This window comes from Oncorhynchus nerka, linkage group LG11, assembly GCF_034236695.1.
Source record: "Oncorhynchus nerka isolate Pitt River linkage group LG11, Oner_Uvic_2.0, whole genome shotgun sequence".
Classification (NCBI taxonomy): Eukaryota; Metazoa; Chordata; class Actinopteri; order Salmoniformes; family Salmonidae; genus Oncorhynchus; species Oncorhynchus nerka.
Genome location: NC_088406.1, coordinates 34,617,630 through 34,635,873, shown reverse-complemented (window position 1 = coordinate 34,635,873; position 18,244 = coordinate 34,617,630). Strand labels below are relative to the sequence as shown.

Here is an 18,244-nt window from a genome sequence, read left to right as displayed (position 1 = left end):
TGAGTGTCTCTCTTGATCCTAGGTCCTGGCAGAATTGTGCAGACTCAGGACAAATGAGCTTTGGATGAATACGCAGATTTAAAGAGGAGTCCGTATTTTTCTTTCTAATGATCATGATCTTTTCCTCAAAGAAGTTAATGAATTTATCACGGCTGAAGTGAAAGCCATCCTCTCTTGGGGAATGCTGCTTTTTAGTTAGCTTTGCGACAGTATCAAAAATACATTTTGGATTGTTCTTATTTGCCTCAATTAAGTTGGAAAAATAGGATGATCGAGCAGCAGTAAGGGCTCTTCGATACTGCACGGTACTGTCTTTCCAAGCTAGTAGGAAGACTTCCAGTTTAGTGTGGTGCCATTTCCGTTCCAATTTTCTGGAAGCTTGCTTCAGAGCTCGGATATTTTCTGTATACCAGGGAGCTAGTAGTTTCTTATGACAAATGTTTTTGTTTTTTAGGGGTGTTACTGCATCTAGGGTATTGCTCAAGGTTAAATTGAGTTCCTCAGTTAGATGGTTAACTGATTTTTGTACTCTTGACATCCTTGGGTAGGTGGAGGGTGTCTGGAAGGGCATCTAGGAATCTTTGGGTTGTCCGAGAATTCATAGCATGGCGTTTGATGATCATTGGTTAGGGTCTGAGCAGATTATTTGTTGTGATTGCAAATGTAATAAAATGGTGGTCCAATAGTCCAGAATTATGAGGAAAAACATTAAGACCCACAACATTTATTCCATGGGACAAAACTAGGTCCAGAGTATGACTGTGGCAGTGAGTAGGTCCGGAGACATGTTGGACAAAACCCACTTAGTCGATGATGGCTCCGAAAGCCTTTTGGAGTGGGTCTGTGGACTTTTCCATGTGAATATTAAAGTCACCTAAAATTTGAATATTATCTGCCATGAAGACAAGGTCCGATAGGAATTCAGGGAACTCAGTGAGGAACGCTGTATATGGCCCAGGAGGCCTATAAACAGTAGCTATAAAAAGTCATTGTGTAGGCTGCATAGATTACATGACTAGAAGCTCAAAAGACGAAAATGTCGGGGGAGGGGGTTTTGTAAATTGAAATTTGCTGTCGTAAATGTTAGCAACACCTCTGTCTCTTTACGGGATGTGCAGGGGATATGGTCACTAGTGTAACGAGAAGGTGAGGCCTCATTTAACACAGTAAATTCATCAGGCTTAAGCCATGTTTCAGTCAGGCCAATCACATCAAGATTATGATCAGTGTTTAGTTCATTGACTATAACTGCCTTGGAAATGAGGGATCTAACATTAAGTAGCCCTATTTTGAGATGTGAGATATCACAATCTCTTTCAATAATGGCAGGAATGGAGGAGGTCTTTATTCCAGTGAGATTGCTAAGGCGAACACCGCCATTTTTAGTTTTGCCGAACCTAGATCGAGGCACAGACATGGTCTCAATGGGGATAGCTGAGCTGACTACACTGACTGTGCTAGTGGCAGACTCCACTATGCTGACAGGCTGGCTAACAGCCTGCTGCCTGCACCCTATCTCATTGTGGAGCTAGGGGAGTTAAGAGCCCTGTCAATGTTCGGAAATAAGATGAGAGCACCCCTATAGCTAGGATGAAGTCCGTCACTCCTCAACAGGCCAGTTTGTGGGTGTCCCAGAAAGAGGGCCAATTATCTACAAATTCTATCTTTTGGGAGGGGCAGAAAACAGTTTTCAACCAACAATTGAATTGTGAGACTCTGCTGTAGAGCTCATCACTCCCCCTAACTGGGAGGGAGCCAGAGACAATTACTCGATACCGACACATCTTTCTAGCTGATTTGCACGCTGAAGATATGTTGCGCTTGGTGACCTCTGACTGTTTCATCCTAACATTGAATTGGAGTGACAATACAATACGTAAAGACATAACTTGAAGCAACCATGTATTTATCAATGGAGCACATTCTGATTGGCCAGTGAGGTGTCAAGCCTCGACACACCCACAACTTTTTTATTAATCCAAACTCAGCCCTTACGCACCACCAGCTACTGCTCCCATTATTCCGGTTTTGAAAATAGCAAAAATATTTCTGACACAACCCCGTACCTATAATGCTACCGCCAGTGAAAAATGTACCATTGCATTAGGTTTGCTCAAATAGAGCCCTTAATGTACATACGCTACTGCAGCACAACCCTTAGAAATGGCCCTTTAAGTGTTCCTAAAAGTTTCCTTCAGTCAAACCCGTCCCCAATTACTCTATCACCTACCACCTGTGGTTAAGACTGAGGTAATGCAGCATACATCACTGCAACATAGCCAGGGAATTACATCTGCAAACTCCTTTGCTTTCATTTCCTATTAAAATCCCACCAGCTCAGCAATAAAGTTGTTTTATGTCCCAAATGGCACGCTATTCTCTATGTAGTGCACTACTTTTGACTAGCCATATGGGCCCTAGTCAAAAGTAGTGTGCACTACATATTGAATAGGGTGCCTTTTGGGATGCCTTCATAGAGTTAGAGGATTTCTCCTTAGCTCAGCTCAGTTAGGGTTATTCATCTTGCTCTTTGAAATGAGATGTAGTGAAGGGGAACCAGAACCACACTCCTACTGTAGCCAGGGGTTCATGGAGATTCGACAGCCTCTTTTGGTAAAGTCCTGTAGTGCACATTTCTTCTGAGACTCATTCGCCACACGTCTCAAATGTGATGCATCGCATCAAAACGTGTAGGGCTATTTGTCATCGTTCCTTTGACATTTCATTCTGCCGATGTAAACACTACGTCTGAAGAGGAGTGATGCAGAAAGTAATGAAAGACAAATGTGTAGCCCCAAATGGCCCTATTCCCTTTATAGAACATTACATTTGACCAGAGATCATGCAAAAAGGCTCTCCCCATAGGACAACCCTTTTTGGATCCAGGTAGAACCCTTTTTAGTTCCAGGTACAACCCTTTTTGTTTCAATGTAGAACCGTCTGTGGAAAGGGTTATACATGGAACCCAAAAGAGTTCAACCGGGAATCAAACAGGTTCTACTTGGAACCAAATATGGTTATTCAAAGGATTCTCCATTTAGGTTCTAGATAGTGTAGGGTTCCATTTGAGTGTAGGGTTCCATTTGGGATGCATACAAACCCAAAGAGAAGTGACAGAAAATTACTTCTCCTCATGCAGAATGTGACTGGCAACCACAGGGTGAATGATGTCATCACCACAGAGGAGGGACCACAGACTCTGGTTGGTCGGTTCATGTACGGCCCCTTGGACATGGTGACTCTGACTGGAGAGAAGGTGACGACGCCTCAGCAATAAACATTATTAATTAAAAGTGTCTGCATGTCAATAAAGATGAACCCATATTGCTCTGACGAAGGATCTTGCTCCTGAACCTTTTTGCATAATTTGCAAACACCCGTTGCACTACTTACAACACTATAGTTGCAACACTTTAAAAAGTGTCTGCGTGTCCATAAAGTTAAATTGATATTTCTCTTAAAGTGAGTGGTCTGACAAAGGAATTTGCTTTGACAGACGTCAACACTAAAATTTATTGAAAGGAATTAAATTGCTGCCCTAAACCTTATAATCTTATCTTAATCTATCTTGTCCTCTCACAGGTGGACATTCTCCTGATGACACAGCCCCAGTCCGGCCGCTGGGTCCACTTTGACACAGAGGTGACCACCAGTAGTGGCAGAGTGGTCTACACAATTCCCAAGAGCAAGAAGCTGGCCACCGGGGTCTACCCTATCAAAATGGTGGTCAAGTAATCAAACAGCTCCTTTTTATTCCTTATTGAGATGCAACCACAGCATGTTTATTACAGTATGTTAGCGGTTCTATCAATAATGAAATGGATGTGGGTTGGGACGAGTTCCCATGAAAGTGTACTGAATTAAAGGGTACTGAATTAAATGATGGCACATATCAGTGATGGAGGTAAAGTAGCGTGAAGCTCTAACAGTGTACTCACAGGTTGTTGAATAACAAGGAGCCCCAGAGGTGCTGCTGCTGTGAATTACCACCAAATCTATTGATCATCCTCCCCCCTCTCCCCCTCTCTTTTCCTCTCTCTCCCCAGGGGAGATCAGACGAGTGCGGAGGCCTACCTGACGGTGCTGCCCAGGGGGATGGAGTGTGTGGTCTTCAGCATCGATGGCTCCTTCGCTGCTAGCGTCTCCATCATGGGCAGCGACCCTAAAGTCCGTCCCGGAGCTGTGGACGTCGTCAGGTAACTGATGCCTCCGTGTGTGTGTGTGTGTGTGTGTGTGTGTGTGTGTGTGTGTGTGTGTGTGTGTGTGTGTGTGAGAGTGTGTGTGTGTGCGTGCAATTGTTTGTGTGTGTGTGTGTGCGTGCAATTGTTTGTGTGTGTGTGTGCGTGCAATTGTTTGTGTGTGTGTGTGCGTGCAATCGTTTGTGTGTGTGTGTGCATGCAATTGTTTGTGTGTGTGTTTGTGAATGTCTCTTCCAGATTTTGTTTGATTAAGGAGCAGTTCAAGCAGAGAGAAATGATTAATGGAATGAAAATGATAACTAATTTGCAACGCCAAGAAGTCATCTGTTCAGCTCAAAATATTATCCTTTTATTTTGTCACATTAAAGGGAGTTTGAAGGAAGTTGCTGAATAGCATTAGCGCAATTGCTAACTAGCATTAGCGCAATGACTGGAAGTCTACATAAAAAACTTCCAGTCATTGCGCTAATGCTAGTTAGCACTGGTTTGCAAAACTACCTCTAACGTCCTTCATACTGGACACAGATACATAGCAAATGTCTCCACAAGTTAATCTGACTCTGGGGAAGTAGATAAAGGGCTTCATTGTAAAAAAAATCCTGTAGTATCCCTTTAATACATGAAGGTAGAAAACAAACACTAAAAAGATGAAAATAAAAAATAAACCATAAATCTCAGAGGAATATTATTGATGTCAATCTGTCGTTATGTTCAGTGAAAACGATAATTCTCAGAGCAATGTATCTATTTATCTTTGTGTCCAGACACTGGCAGGACCTGGGCTATCTTATCATCTACATCACAGGGAGGCCAGACATGCAGAAGCAGCGTGTGGTGTCATGGCTGTCCCAACACAACTTCCCCCAGGGCATGATCTTCTTCTCTGAGGGCCTGGTCCACGACCCACTGAGACAGAAAACCATCTTCCTCAGGAACCTAGTGCAGGAGGTACAATACCTTCAAAATAATGTGGATATCTTTTTCTTTCTATCTCGACTCCTTCTCTTTGTGTATGTCTCTTCCTCTCTTTCTCTCTCTCACCCTCTATATGTCTCTCACTCTATTTTTTCTCTCCCTTTCTCTCTCTCTCTTCTTCTCTCTTTCTCTTCCTCCCCTATTTCTCACGCACACTTCTTTGGTTCTCACATTGACATTGACTTTGTAGGGACAGCAGTATAATCTCTGGTCGCACTGCATGAAAGTGCCAAACCCATCATCAAGTGTTACTTCCCCCCCTCCCTCTCTGTCTCTTTCTTTCTTTCTTTCTCTATCTCTCTCTCTCTCGCTCCCTCCATCCCTCTCTCTCTCTCTTTCTTTCTTTCTTTCTTTCTTTCTCTCTCTCTCTCTCTCTCTCTCTCGCTTTCCCTCTCTGTCTCTCTCTCTCTTTCTCTCTTTCTCCTCTCCCTCTCTCTCTCTCTTCTCTCTCTCTGCCAGTGTCACATTAAGATCAACTCAGCCTATGGCTCCATGAAGGACATCTCCGTGTACAACATGCTGGGTCTGAGTCCTTCCCAGATTTATATTGTGGGCAGGCCTTCCAAGAAGTACCAGAATCAATGTCAGGTAGACATCAGTACACTCTTCTACTTTTCTTTAACGATCAAGCTAATGGCATTGATTCACAAATAGTTATCGATCGTGTTTTGATGTATCTATTCTGGTCTGTCTTTCCTGTCACTCTCCATAGCTATCTACCTGTTTAGTCTTCTATTATTTTATCTAACATGGCCACTCTCACTAACTGTCTCGCTCTCTCTCTCGCTCTCTCTCTCGCTCTCGCATTCTCCTACTCTCTCTCTCTCTCTCTCTCTCTCTTGCTCTTTCCCATAGTTCCTAAGTGATGGCTATGCAGTGCACCTCTCCTCACTGCAGTTTGGCCACCGGGCCAGACCCAAGAAGCTTTCCTCAGTACGCATGGTCCTGAAGAAAGGCTCCTTTGGCCTCTCTGCCAAACCTGACTTCCTGTGTAAACGCACCCACCTGAGGAGAACCATGTCTGTCCAACACCCTGATCCTCCCTGCACCCCCAACCCCAAGCCTGAGCGGGCCCAGAGCCAACCAGAGTCTGACCAGGACCCCGGGGGAGGAGGAGGGGGCGGCGGCCATGGTGTCTGGGGGCGGGCCTCCATGCACCGTGGAGAAACGACACCCTGACGGACAGAGAGAGATGGAGGGATGATGGAAGAGGAGGAGGACAGGGGTCTCAGTGTCCAGGGTCAAGGTGAACATTCACACTTAAATGGTTTAAATTGCCCTATATTATACTCCTAGAACTGTATGATCATACCATCTCTCTATAATAGCAACACACTGAAAATATCCCCCCAGAACCTGTTTCTGTGTTGGTGTACTTGAGGCTGTGAAAATACCGTGTTCCCTCTTCCATTGTGTAATTTGTGTCAATCAAATCAATCAAATCAAATTGTATTTGTCACATACACATGGTTAGCAGATGTTAATGCGAGTGTAGCGAAATGCTTGTGCTTCTAGTTCCGACAATGCAGTAATAACCAACAAATAATCTAACCTAACAATTCCACAACTACTACCTTCTACACACACGTGTAAGGGGATAAGAATATGTACATAAAGATATATGAGTGAGTGATGGTACAGAGCGGCATAGGCAAGATACAGTAGATGGTATTGAGTGCAGTATATACATATGAGATGAGTATGTAAACAAAGTGGCATAGTTAAAGTGGCTAGTGATACATGTATTACATAAAGATGCAGTAGATGATATAGAGTACAGTATATACATATACATATGAGATGAATAATGTAGGGTATGTAAACATTATATTAGGTAGCATTGTTTAAAGTGGCTAGTGATATATTTTACATAATTTCCCATCAATTCCCATTATTAAAGTGGCTGGAGTTGAGTCAGTGTGTTGGCAGCAGCCACTCAATGTTAGTGGTGGCTGTTTAACAGTCTGATGGCCTTGAGATAGAAGCTGTTTTTCAGTCTCTCGGTCCCAGCTTTGATGCACCTGTACTGACCTCGCCTTCTGGATGATAGCGGGGTGAACAGGCAGTGGCTCGGGTGGTTGTTGTCCTTGATGATCTTTATGGCCTTCCTGTGACATCGGGTGGTGTAGGTGTCCTGGAGGGCAGGTAGTTTGCCCCCGGTGATGCGTTGTGCAGACCTCACTACCCTCTGGAGAGCCTTACGGTTGTGGGCGGAGCAGTTGCCGTACCAGGCGGTGATACAGCCCGACAGGATGCTCTCGATTGTGCATCTGTAGAAGTTTGTGAGTGCTTTTGGTGACAAGCCGAATTTCTTCAGCCTCCTGAGGTTGAAGAGGCGCTGCTGCGCCTTCTTCACGATGCTGTCTGTGTGGGTGGACCAATTCAGTTTGTCTGTGATGTGTATGCCGAGGAACTTAAAACTTGCTACCCTCTCCACTACTGTCCCATCAATGTGGATAGGGGGGTGTTCCCTCTGCTGTTTCCTGAAGTCCACAATCATCTCCTTAGATTTGTTGACGTTGAGTGTGAGGTTATTTTCCTGACACCACACTCCGAGGGCCCTCACCTCCTCCCTGTAGGCCGTCTCGTCGTTGTTGGTAATCAAGCCTACCACTGTTGTGTCGTCCGCAAACTTGATGATTGAGTTGGAGGCGTGCGTGGCCACGCAGTCGTGGGTGAACAGGGAGTACAGGAGAGGGCTCAGAACGCACCCTTGTGGGGCCCCAGTGTTGAGGATCAGCGGGGTGGAAATGTTGTTGCCTACCCTCACCACCTGGGGGCGGCCCGTCAGGAAGTCCAGTACCCAGTTGCACAGGGCGGGATCGAGACCCAGGGTCTCGAGCTTAATGACGAGCTTGGAGGGCACTATGGTGTTAAATGCCGAGCTGTAGTCGATGAACAGCATTCTCACATAGGTATTCCTCTTGTCCAGATGTGTTAGGGCAGTGTGCAGTGTGGATGAGATTGCATCGTCTGTGGACCTATTTGGGCGGTAAGCAAATTGGAGTGGGTCTAGGGTGTCAGGTAGGGTGGAGGTGATATGGTCCTTGACTAGTCTCTCAAAGCACTTCATGATGACGGAAGTGAGTGCTACGGGGCGGTAGTCGTTTAGCTCAGTTACCTTAGCTTTCTTGGGAACAGGAACAATGGTGGCCCTCTTGAAGCATGTGGGAACAACAGACTGGGATAGGGATTGATTTAATATGTCCGTAAACACACCAGCCAGCTGGTCTGCGCATGCTCTGAGGGCGCGGCTGGGGTTGCCGTCTGGGCCTGCAGCCTTGCGAGGGTTGACACGTTTAAATGTTTTCCTCACGTCGGCTGCAGTGAAGGAGAGTCCGCATGTTTTAGTTGCGGGCCGTGTCAGTGGCACTGTATTGTCCTCAAAGCGGGCAAAAAAGTTATTTAGTCTGCCTGGGAGCAAGACATCCTGGTCCGTGACTGGGCTGGTTTTCTTTTTGTAATCTGTGATTGACTGTAGACCCTGCCACATACCTCTTGTGTCTGAGCCGTTGAATTGAGATTCTACTTTGTCTCTATACTGACGCTTAGCTTGTTTGATTGCCTTGCGGAGGGAATAGTTACACTGTTTGTATTCGGTCATGTTTCCGGTCACCTTGCCCTGATTAAAAGCAGTGGTTCGGGCTTTCAGTTTCACGCGAATGCTGCCATCAATCCACGGTTTCTGGTTTGGGAATGTTTTAATCGTTGCTATGGGAACGACATCTTCGACGCACGTTCTAATGAACTCGCTCGCCGAATCAGCGTATTCGTCAATGTTGTTGTCTGACGCAATACGAAACATATCCCAGTCCACGTGATGGAAGCAGTCTTAGAGTGTGGAATCAGATTGGTCGGACCAGCGTTGAACAGACCTCAGCGCGGGAGCTTCTTGTTTTAGTTTCTGTCTGTAGGCAGGGATCAACAAAATGGAGTCGTGGTCAGCTTTTCCGAAAGGAGGGCGGGGCGGGGCAGGGCCTTATATGCGTCGCGGAAGTTAGAATAGCAGTGATCCAAGGTTTTTCCAGCCCTGGTTGCGCAATCGATATGCTGATAAAATTTAGGGAGTCTTGTTTTCAGATTAGCCTTGTTAAAATCCCCAGCTACAATGAATGCAGCCTCCGGATAAATGGATTCCAGTTTGCAAAGATTCAAATAAAGTTTGTTCAGAGCCATCGATGTGTCTGCTTGGGCGGGAATGTATACGGCTGTGATTATAATCGAAGAGAATTCCCTTGGAAGATAATGCGGTCGACATTTGATTGTGAGGAATTCTAAATCAGGTGAACAGAAGGACTTGAGTTCCTGTATGTTGTTATGATCACACCACGTCACGTTAACCATGAAGCATACGCCCCCGCCCCTCTTCTTACCAGAAAGATGTTTGTTTCTGTCGGCGCGATGCATAGAGAAACCCGCTGGCTGCACCGATTCCGATAGCGTCTCTCCAGTGAGCTATGTTTCCGTGAAGCAAAGAACGTTACAGTCTCTGATGTCCCTCTGGAATGCTACCCTTGCTCGGATTTCATCAACCTTGTTGTCAATAGACTGCAGCATATGGGCAATTATGTAATGTGAATAAATTATTCATTTAGAATCATTTAGATATTGACTTTTGGCTCTTCAGCATTGTGGCCTAACCCTAAGCCTAAGCCTAAACATAAGCCTAGGCTTTGAGAACATAAGGCTTAGGAAAGCTTTGACTCCAAGCTGTGTACTCTAGTGCAGTCAATAAATGTTCACCTTGATTTTGTTATGTTTTGTGGTGTGGTACACAAGGGTCATCAAAGCTGGAATAGGAGCTGCAGATGGCTTGATTTTGTTATGTTTTGTGGTGTGGTACACAAGGGTCATCACAGCTGGAATAGGAGCTGCAGATGGCTTGATTTTGTTATGTTTTGTGGTGTGGTACACAAGGGTCATCACAGCTGGAATAGGAGCTGCAGATGGCTTGATTTTGTTATGTTTTGTGGTGTGGTACACAAGGGTCATCACAGCTGGAATAGGAGCTGCAGATGGCTTGATTTTGTTATGTTTTGTGGTGTGGTACACAAGGGTCATCACAGCTGGAATAGGAGCTGCAGATGGCTTGATTTTGTTATGTTTTGTGGTGTGGTACACAAGAGTCATCACAGCTGGAATAGGAGCTGCAGATGGCTTGATTTTGTTATGTTTTGTGGTGTGGTACACAAGGGTCATCACAGCTGGAATAGGAGCTGCAGATGGCTTGATTTTGTTATGTTTTGTGGTGTGGTACACAAGGGTCATCACAGCTGGAATAGGAGCTGCAGATGGCTTGATTTTGTTATGTTTTGTGGTGTGGTACACAAGGGTCATCACAGCTGGAATAGGAGCTGCAGATGGCTTGATTTTGTTATGTTTTGTGGTGTGGTACACAAGAGTCATCACAGCTGGAATAGGAGCTGCAGATGGCTTGATTTTGTTATGTTTTGTGGTGTGGTACACAAGGGTCATCACAGCTGGAATAGGAGTTGCAGATGGCTTGATTTGAATTATTATCATTATTTTTACTTTACCCCTTTTTCTCCCCGATTTCGTGGTATTCAATTGGTAGTTACAGTCTTGTCTCATTGCTGCAACTCTCGTTCAGACTCAGAAGAGGCGAAGTCGAGAGCGATGTTTCCCCTGAAACATAACTCAACCAAGCAGCACTGCTTCTTGACACAATAGAAACACCGTACACTTAATGACCGTGTCAGCGTGCATGCACCCGGCCCGCCACAGGAGTCCCTGCCAGCCAAACCCTCCACTAACCCGGGCAACGCTGGGCCGATTGTGCGCTGCCCCATGGGTCTCCCAGTCGCGGCCGGCTGCGACAGAGCCTGGACTCGAACCAGGATCTCTAGTGGCATAGCTAGCAAGTGCGATGCAGTGCCTTAGACCACTGCGCCACTTGGGAGGCCCAGACATTATGATTTATACAGCTAAACAAAATAATAATAATAACAGCTTTACTGTCTGAGAGAAGGGGAGAGGGGCAGAGAGGGAGAGAAGACAGAGATGGAGCGAGAGAGAGATAAAACTGAAAAAGTGAAACATGGAGAGACTGCAGTCAGAAAGATGGAGAGAGAGGAAAGAGAATGAGAGATGGAGAAAGAAAGCAGGCAGGAAGATATAGAGATAGGGGGAGAGCAGACAGAGAGAAACGGAGAGAGAGCAGCGATCAGTCTGTATACTCCCTCATAAATATTCATGCAGGAACCTGAGGTAGCTGTGCTATTATTAGGAACAGTTCCTTTATTTTCAAAGCCCACTGTCCCATTATGTCCCATTTTCCCATTTAACAGACCTGAAATCCACTCATTTCTAGATTTGGGAATAGTGTTTCTGCAATTAAGGAGATTGGAGCATGGGTACTGTGTCACTTCAGCGGGCCTGTAGGAACTAATCTACACTGAACAAAAATAGTCATGTGAAGTCCATAGATTGAAGCCTAATTTATTTATTTAAATGTATTTAAATTGACTGATTTCCTTATATGAACTATAACTCGGCAAAATCATAGAAATTGTTGCATATTGCGTTTATATTTTTGTTCAGTATAGTTGTCTTTCGTTGGTCACGGTAATGCACAGGTGTATAGGATAATTCACTGTTCACTTACAGTGCATTCGGAAAGTATTCAGGCCCCTTCCCTTTTTCCACATTTTGTTACGTTACAGCCTTATTCTAAAATGTATTAAATATGATTATTTCTTCATCAATCTACACACAATACCCCATAATGACAAAGTGCAAAAAGGTTTTTAGAAATTTGAGCAAATGTATTGAAATGGAAAAACAGAAATACTTTATTTACATAACTATTCAGACTCTTTGCTATGAGACTCAAAATTTAGCTCAGGTACATCCTGTTTCAATTTTTCATCCTTGAGATGTTTCTACATCTTGATTGGAGTCCACTTGTGATAAATTCAATTGATTGGATATGATTTGGAAAGTAACACACCTGTCTATATAAGGTCCCACAGTTGACAGTGCATGTCAGAGCAAAAACCAAGCCATGAGGTTGAAGGAATTGTCCCCAAAAAATGTTTGCTGCGTTGAAGGTCCCAAAGTACACAGTGGCCTCCATCATTCTTGAATGGAAGAAGTTTAGAACCACCAAGACTCTTCCTTGAGCTAGCCGCTGGCCCAACTGAGCAATCGGGGGAGAAGGGCCTTGGTCAGGGAGGTGATCAAGAACCCGATCGTCACTCTGAAAGAGCTCCAGAGTTACTCTGGAGATGGGAGAACCTTCCTGAAGGACAACCACCTCTGCAACACTCCACAAATCAGGCATTTATGGTAGAGTGGCCAGACCGATGCCACTCCTCAGTAAAAGGCACATGACAGCCCGCTTGGAGATTGCCAAAAGGTACATAAAGGACTATCAGAAAAAAAGAAAAACAAGATTCTCTGGTCTGATGAAACCAAAATGAAACTCTTTGGCCTGAATGCTAAACTTCACGTCTGGAGGAAACCTGGCACCATCCCTATGGTGAAGCATGGTGGTGGCAGCATCATGCTGTGGAGGTGTTTAAAGCGGCAGGGACTGGGAGACAAGTCAGGATTGAGGGAAAGATGAACGGAGCAAAGTATAGAGAAATCCTTGATGAAAACCTGCTCCAGAGCTCTCAGGACCTCAGACTGGAGTGAAGGTTCACCTTCCAACAGAACAACAACCCTGAGCACACAGCCAATACAATGCAGGAGTGGCTTAGGGACAAGTCTCTGAATGTCCTTCTGTGGCCCAGCCAGAGCCCAGACGAACCCGGTCGAACATCTTTGGAGAGACCTGAAAATAGCTGTGCAGCGATGCTTCCGATCCAACCTGACAGAGCTTGAGAGGATCTGCAGAGAAGAATGGGAGAAACTCCCCAAATAAAGGTGTGCCAAGCTTGTAGTGTCATACCCAATAAGACTCAAGGCTGTAATTTTATGTACATTATGTAAATGTGTTATATTTCTGTTTTTTAAAATGTTATATACATTTGAAGTCGGAAGTTTACATACACTTAGGTTGGAGTCATTAAAACTCGTTTGTCAACCACTCCACACATTTCTTGTTAACAAACTGTAGTTTTGGCAAGTCGGTTAGGACATCTACTTTGTGCATGACACAAGTAATTTTTCCAACAATTGTTTACAGACAGATTATTTCACTTATAATTCACTGTATCACAATTTCAGTAGGTCAGAAGTTTACATACTAAATTGACTGTGCCTTTAATTACACAGCTTGGAAAATTCCAGAAAATGATTTCATGGCTTTAGAAGCTTATGATTGGAGGTGTACCTGTGGATGTATTTCAAGGCCTACCTTCAAACTCAGTGCCTCTTTGCTTGACATCATGGGAAAATCTAAAGAAATCAGCCAAGATCTCAGAAAAAAAGTCACAAGTCTGGTTCATCCTTGGGAGCAATTTCCAAACACCTGAAGGTACCACGTTCATCTGTACAAACAATAGTATGCAAGTATAAACACCATGGGACCACGCAGCCATCATACCACTCAGGAAGGAGACACGTTCTGTCTCCTAGAGATGAACGTACTTTGGTGCGAAAAGTGCAAAACAATCCCAGATGAACAGCAAAGGACCTTGTGAAGATGCTGGAGGAAACAGGTTCAAAAGTATCTATATCCACAGTAAAGCGAGTCCTATATTGACATAACCTGAAAGTCCGCTCAACAAGGAAGAAGCCACTGCTCCAAAACTGCCATAAAAAAAGCCAGACTACGGTTTGCAACTTCACACGGGGACAAAGATTGTACTTTTTGGAGAAATGTCCTATGGTCTAATGAAACAAAAATAGAACTGTTTGGCCATAATGACCATCGTTATGTTTGGAGGAAAAAGGGGGAGGCTTGCAAGCCGAAGAACACCATCCGAACCGTGAACCGCATCATTTTGTGGGGGTGCTTTGCTGCAGGAGGGACTGGTCCACTTCACAAAATAGATGGGATCATGAGGAGGGAAAATTATGTGGTTATATTGAAGCAACATCTCAAGACATCATTCAGGAAGTTCAAGCTTGGTCGCAAATGGATCTGCCAAATGGACAATGACCCTAAGCATACTTCCAAAGTTGTGGCAAAATGGCTTAAGGACAACGAAGTCAAGGTATTGGAGCGGCCATCACAAAGCCCTGACCTCAATCCTATAGAAAATATGTGGGCAGAACTGAAAAAGCGTTTGCGAGCAAGGAGACCTACAAACCTGACTCAGTTACACCAGCTCTGGGAAGCTTGTGGAAGGCTACCCGAAATGTTTGACCCAAGTTACACAATTTAAAGGCAATGCTACCAAATACTAATTGAGTGTACGTAAACTTCTGACCCACTGGAATGTGATGAAAGAAATAAAAGCTGTAATAAATCATCCTCTACTATTATTCTGACATTTCACATTTTTAAAAGAAAGTGGTGATCTTAACTGACCTAAAACTGGGAATTTTTACTAGGATTAAATGTCAGGAATTGTGTAAAACTGAGTTCAAATGTATTTGGCTAAGGTGTATGTGAACCTCCAACTTCAACTGTATACATTTGCACAATTGTCTAAAAACCTGTTTTCGCTTTGTCATTATGGAGTATTGTGTGTAGATTGATCAGGGGAAAAAACAATTTAATCCATTTTAGAATAAGGCTGCAACGTAACAATATTTGGATAAAGTCAAGGGGTCTGAATACCTTCTGAATGCATTGTATATATACTGTATGTGGCTTTGGGATTTGATTGGAATTTGAACCACTATACTAACTGAATCTCTCTTTCTTTTGGCAGTGTCGTCATCTATATTGGATCTTCTGCTGGTATCAGTTGTGTTAACCTCCTGCTTGGCCCTCTACACTTCTTTAACAGCTGCCCTTCTCCACTCCCAGGACTCAGTAGATGATGTTCCTCAAGCTTTCTCCTCATGCTTGAAACAGCCATGGATTCATCCTAATGCTGTCTCTCAAGCTCAAATTATGTCCAATGTGGCAAAAGTTTTTTCAGTGGCAGTGCTAATGAATCAATGTGTTATCGTTTGTCAAGCTGAGAGAGAGAGACACTTTGGTCATTTGTAAAATGGTGCAGAAACATTTGCTGCAGAACGTTAGATCAACACACAGATGCAACCAGAGTCATATGCCAGAAGACTCCCTCTCATCCCCCACTGGGAATAGTAACAGAGAAGATCCTGTTGAAACCTATGGAGGAATGTTCTAGCCCAAGCAATACACCACCAGGAGATGTTCCAGACAGTGTGTTCATTGACCTGCTTTGTTGACAGGTGGCAGAGCTACACCGACTGACAATTATTCTCTATGTAAATAGGACAGACATCTTGTCCCTCTCTATGGTCTGTGTCCCCAGGATTGCTGTGGGGCCTCTGGCTGCTTCACGCTGGGGACATTAACCTTATGTTCCTCAGCCCGGCTGACCTGACCTAACCCCACTCCAGCCTCCACCCTATAGCCATCCATCCATCTCTCCCTCTCTCATTCAGTCAGTCATTGAGGCAGAACATGGCTTCAGACAGCATCCTGGTAAGGGGTCCATGGCCACTGGTTGCTCTGACTTGCACTATACAAGTACTACAGTATACCGTGGTGCTTGGTGGGCTGTAGTTCTGTGGAATGCCTGTGGAATGCTGTTACTCCTGCTGGCTCAGATGCGATAGCGGGATTTTCTTGCTGTTGTGATCTTATATCGGTCCGCAGATCTTGAACTACATGTTTTACTCCTTCCCTGTCGAGGTTCTGGGCTCGTATGATATGCTTTGTAAAGCTGTTTGAGGGAAGGCTTGTACTGAATTGACTGAAATCGTTTACAGGTTGGTGATGAGATTAGACACAGCCATCAGAGTAGTCATGACGACCTCTCATGAGGAATGATGAAATCAATGATTTGATTTTGTTATGGTCAAAAGTCTACGACATGGACCTGACAGTTGGAAGAGAATACGTCCTGTTAACATTATATCTTGCAATAAATCCTAACTTTCTAGTCAGGTGAAATAACATCATTCAGAATGCGATAGTTAGCATCCATTTTAGGAAAGCTACATCTTGAACTGTGAGGGTCATTGGGACTAATGAAGGGGCATGTCTATTGATATGAGATACCATGTCACCTTATCATACATTGTACTATGGTGGGTTAGGAAAAGATCTCACCTCTCTGTGCAACACATATTTTTCTATGATGAAAAACTGTGTGCAGAAATATTTTAAAAGTGTGTTTTTTAAACTTTGTTGTTTAATGTGACTGATAGTTACTTTTGCCTTAATATCTATTTTGTTGTTGTGTAGAATAATGAAAATGATATTACTAACCTAATTGCTTGACCAAAGTATGAGTTTGACATTCATGAGAAAGTACATTGTATCTACTTGATATTTTGTCTTGTATACATTTTAAGTATATGCTGGAATGGAGTCATGCTTCATGTATGCAGTGTGTGTGTGTGTGTGTGTGTGTGTGTGTGTGTGTGTGTGTGTGTGTGTGTGTGTGTGTTTGTGTGTACGTTTCTGTATATTTAAGTATTACGTTTCTGTATAATCAAGTATTTATGGTGTAAATACCTGGAGCTCCAATGTGCTCCTGAACATGAAAGTAAAGACCATGTATTCTGGAAGGAGAAGTCGAAGGTTGTTCAGTGTTGCCTGTTAAAAGCAGGAGTATGTTTCAGATTTAAGATGAGTGTTTCACCAAGGATTACACTGGCAAGGTTTTTATAACTGTCAAGAAAGGGCGAGAGCTTTAGCAATGCCTCGGGGTTTAGTTTCAAACCCATTGACTGGAGAAGAATCTCTGTTGGTTGAAATCAGAAGCTTTGAAAGAGAGTGTGAGAGAGAGATAGAGAGAGTTGTTTGCTTTCTTCTTTTGTTTAACCACATTGAGTAACACAGCTTTGGGACAGTAGCTAAGCTTACTAAACTAATGACAGAACAGTAGCTATATTTTAAACATGAATGTAAAAAAGTCCCAGTAACTCCATCCCTATAATAATGTCAATAACATACCAGCAACAATGTCCTGGTCTGGGTGAATACTGTTGATAGGATGATATACAGTTTGACTTGTGATTTGTATCTTGATCATGACAATGTCATCTGATCATTCGCATCAATATAATGTGTTGTACACGGTATGATAATGTATTTTCGACGACACTACCATAGGCGTTGTACACTAAGACATTTACAGTGATTCTGATTTCAGCTGGCCTGTTTCCTATAAAATGTGGTGTGAAAGGAAAAAATTAATTGCCAATATTTTACATAATTTCTGTAAATTAAGTTATATTTGTTTATTGATTGTCATGCTATTCTATCTTGAGGTAAACTATATGGTCAGAGTTGCACTGCTGCAGAAAACCAATAGAACATTTTGTTCAGATTTAATGTAGTGGAAACAAGTGTTTATGTGATATGGTTTCCTGTAATTGTGTTCTTGGACTTCAACCATCTCACTATCTTGTCAGTAATAAAAAGAAAAAGAGCACAGACAGAGGCTCAATGTGGTCCAATGATCCTGTGTCTATATTAATTGCCTTCACAGCTGTCGCTATAGACGCTCCTGTATTGTAATGGAGAGTCGAGAAGCAGGTGAAAAGTTGAATAAAACCACTAACATGGAACGTGACAACATAACAGAAGCGTCTACGCATAAACACAGGAACAATACACGTATAAAGAGCACAGACAGAGGCTAAACTTGGTTTTAAAACTCCAATGCTCCTGTGTCTGTGACAGTGGAGGCTCCTCAGAGCAGGAAGGGGTGGATCATCCTCAGTGAATTTCCTAAAAATAAAAAGTTATACATTTTAGATAAAACTATACAAAATATATTCACGTCACCAAATAATACATTAAAACTGTCACGTCTACCCCCTCTCCGGGGCTCAACGTCGCTGGTCCACTAACCACCAGTCCTGGCAATCCATCTTTACGCACACCTGGTAACCATCATTACGCACACATGTGTCTCATCTGATCTGTCACCTGGACACAATAGTTGAACTGTTTTGAACAAATTCATTACTTCAAAAAGGAAGGAGAAGAGACAGCTAGATATATT

The 18,244-nt window shown here is 43.6% G+C and overlaps 1 protein-coding gene across 1 annotated transcript in view; it reads left to right on the top strand.

The window, feature by feature from the left end:
- LOC115137765 (membrane-associated phosphatidylinositol transfer protein 3-like) overlaps nucleotides 1–17,693 on the top strand; it is a 153,871-nt gene extending 136,178 nt beyond the window's left edge. Inside the window, exons 14-20 of the mRNA XM_065024447.1 lie at nucleotides 3,140–3,256; nucleotides 3,583–3,731; nucleotides 4,047–4,196; nucleotides 4,964–5,147; nucleotides 5,634–5,762; nucleotides 6,030–6,420; nucleotides 14,963–17,693. Of these exons, the coding sequence (XP_064880519.1) occupies nucleotides 3,140–3,256; nucleotides 3,583–3,731; nucleotides 4,047–4,196; nucleotides 4,964–5,147; nucleotides 5,634–5,762; nucleotides 6,030–6,353 (1,053 nt within the window). The 3' untranslated portion in view covers nucleotides 6,354–6,420; nucleotides 14,963–17,693. The remainder of the gene's footprint in view (nucleotides 1–3,139; nucleotides 3,257–3,582; nucleotides 3,732–4,046; nucleotides 4,197–4,963; nucleotides 5,148–5,633; nucleotides 5,763–6,029; nucleotides 6,421–14,962) is intronic.
- Nucleotides 17,694–18,244: the final 551 nt, after the last annotated feature.